The sequence below is a fragment of the Chrysochloris asiatica genome, unplaced genomic scaffold, assembly GCF_000296735.1.
Source record: "Chrysochloris asiatica unplaced genomic scaffold, ChrAsi1.0 scaffold00190, whole genome shotgun sequence".
NCBI lineage: Eukaryota > Metazoa > Chordata > Mammalia > Afrosoricida > Chrysochloridae > Chrysochloris > Chrysochloris asiatica.
The window spans coordinates 5,788,745-5,791,681 of record NW_006408708.1 but is presented as its reverse complement, the minus strand read 5'-3'; the positions used below and the strand labels follow the sequence as shown (position 1 = coordinate 5,791,681).

The 2,937-nt window shown below is 35.8% G+C and overlaps 1 protein-coding gene across 1 annotated transcript in view; it reads left to right on the top strand.

Annotated features, from left to right (window-relative positions):
- Positions 1-495: 495 nt before the first annotated feature.
- TTC29 (tetratricopeptide repeat domain 29) overlaps positions 496-2,937 on the top strand; it is a 467,422-nt gene continuing 464,980 nt past the window's right edge. The window contains exon 1 of the mRNA XM_006872284.1: positions 496-589. Coding sequence (XP_006872346.1) covers positions 498-589 — 92 coding nt within the window. The 5' untranslated portion in view covers positions 496-497. The remainder of the gene's footprint in view (positions 590-2,937) is intronic.

Below are 2,937 nucleotides of genomic sequence, written 5' to 3'. Positions count from 1 at the left end.
CTATTCTTAAGTGTCTATCACTTCTAAGGAAAGTCTGTATTTGTGAGTGATAACGTTTTTAGAAAACAGCAAAGCACAGACAATTTTGAATTCTTGATTGTAACAAGAAAGCAAAGCACAAGCATTTGACATCAGAGTCATTGCAGAAATCTTGGCTCTTTAATTGCAGCTATGTCCCTTAAAAAAATTCTTACCAAAGCTGCCAATTGTGTGAATCTTGAATTCATTTATCAGAGTTTCTCCTTAGGAGAAAGGAGGAGATGCAGACAAATAATATATTGGCCAAAAGACAAAGAGTAGAAGAAAATAATGAGAGAAGCCACCTATCGAATCCACTCACTGAATATCATTCTAAAATAACAGAGGTTTAGCTCTACACACAGGAGATTCACAGCTCATCTGACTGACTGGATTGCTAATAATATCTTAGAGGTTTCTCTCACAGATTTGTTTTTGTTTTTTAAATATTTGTTTCTGTTGATTTTTTGTAGTCCAAAATGACCACTCTGCCCCCACTGCCCATGATACACCCAAAGCTTACGTCCATAGCCCGACAGAAGCTGCCATGCCTCCCCAAAACCCTTGCAAGGTATGTCACTCTTGTTTTTATTTCATCCCCTACAAAATGAATTTTCCTACAATAAGAAGTGTCAGTAGTGTATCTCAAAAATAAAATTCTGTATAAGGAAAAGACAAAAGTAGATTGTTATATCTGAATGTTCGAATTGGCTATTTCAAAAGGACTGATGAGCCTCAATCAAATACATTTATTAAACAGAGGCTCACTGATCATATTATTTCTTATTCTTGTTGCTGTGTACCAAGGTTCTCACAGAGCCTTAGTGTAAATAATTTGTTACTGTAGGTTTGATTATGTTCTTTATATGCATACTTTTCAATTTCTAAAAGGCATAGTGGTCAATATATTTCAAAATCTCTTGGTTCTGAGAAGGTCTGCACCTCGTTTTTAGGAAAGACAAAAGTTTTAACAAAAGAAATACATTCACTGTATTTGACTAAGCTGTCATAAAAGTTCTTTGAAAGTAGAAAGTCAAAATTATATTTTTCTGTGGCTGAGAAATCTTTCAAAAGATACATAATTCATATGTAAATACAAAGTTTGAGAAAGCCTGTTATTTCTGGCTTTTACAATTGACATTACATTTGATTTTCAAGGCAAAAACATAATAACTCCATCTCATATCCCTCATGTTAGAAGGCACTCAAAATGTGACTGGGAAGAGCTGCCTCCTCAAAGTAGAGTTGACCATGATAAAGCGAATGGAGTACAGCCTATGGGAGAAAATCCCACAGGACATTCATTTATTGATGGGCCAAAACTCAAAATGGAGAAAAACAGCTGTAAACATGCACTGAAAATGAGAACATGGAATGTATGAAGTATGGATCTGGGAAAATTGGAAATTGTAAAAAATGAAATGGAACACATAAACATCGATATCTTAGGCATTAGTGAGCTGAAATGGACTGGTATTGGCCATTTTAAATCTGACAACCACACGATTTACTATGCCAGGAATGACAAATTGAAGAGGAATGGTGTTGCAATCATCGTCAAAAAGACATATCCAGATCGGTGTTGCAATCATCGTCAAAAAGACATATCCAGATCAGTCATAAGTTACAATGCTGTTTGTGATAGGATTATATCCATGTGCCTATAGGGAAGCCCAGTTAATACCACTATTATTCAAATTTACGCAGGAACCACTAAAGCCAATGAGGATGAAATAGAAGAATTCTATCAACTTCTTAAATATGAAATTGATCAAACATGCATGCAATCAAGATGTATTCATCATTACTGGTGATTGGAATGCAAAGGTTGGGAGTAAAGAGGAAGGATCAGTGGTTGGAAAATATGGCCTTGGTGATAGAAATAATGCTAGAGAATGCATGATAGAATTCTGCAAAACTAATAATTTGTTTATTTCAAATAGCTTCTTTAGACAGCATAAGAGATGACTATACATATGGACCTCACCAGATGGTATACACAAAAATCAAATTGACTATATCTGCGGAAAGAGAAGATGGAAAAGCTCCATGTGATCATTCAAAACAAGACCAGGGGCAGACTGTGCAACAGACGATCAATTACTCATATACAAATTCAAACTGAAGCTGAAAAAATGAAAACAAGTCCACAAGAGCCAAAATATGACCTTGAATATATCCCACTTAAATTTAGAGATCATCTGAAGAACGGATTTGATACATTAAACACTAAACACCAAAGACCAGAAGAGTTGTAGGATGACATCAAGAACATCATACAGGAAGAAAGCAAAAAGTCATTGAGAAGACAAGAAAGAAGGAAAAGTTAAAAATGGATGTCAGAAGAGACACTGAAACTTGCTCTCCAGTGTAGAGATGCTAAAGCAAATGGAAGAAATTAGGAGGTCCCAGAGCTGAACATAAAATTTCAAAGATTAACTCAAGAAGATAAAGCCAAATATTACAACAAAATATGCAAAGATCTGGAATCAGAAAACCAAAAAGGAAGAACATGGTCAGCATTTCTCAAGCTGGGGGAACTGAAGAAAAAATTCAAGCCTCGACTTTGATTACTGAAAGATTCACTGGGCAAATTATTGACTGATACAGAAAGCATCAAGAGAATATGGAAGGAATACACAGAGTCACTGTACCAAAAGGAAATGGTTCATGTTCAAACGTTTCAAGACATAGCATATGATACAGATCCAGTGATACTGAAGGAGGAAGTACAAGGTGCACTGAAGGAATTGGAAAAGAACAAGACACCAGGAATTGATGGAATCAAAATTGAAATCTTTCAAGAAAGTGAGGCAGCACAGGAGGCACTCATTCATCTCTGCCAAGAAATTTGGAAGACAACTATCTGGCTGACTGATTGGAAGAGATCCATATTTGTGCCCATTCCAAAGAGAGGTG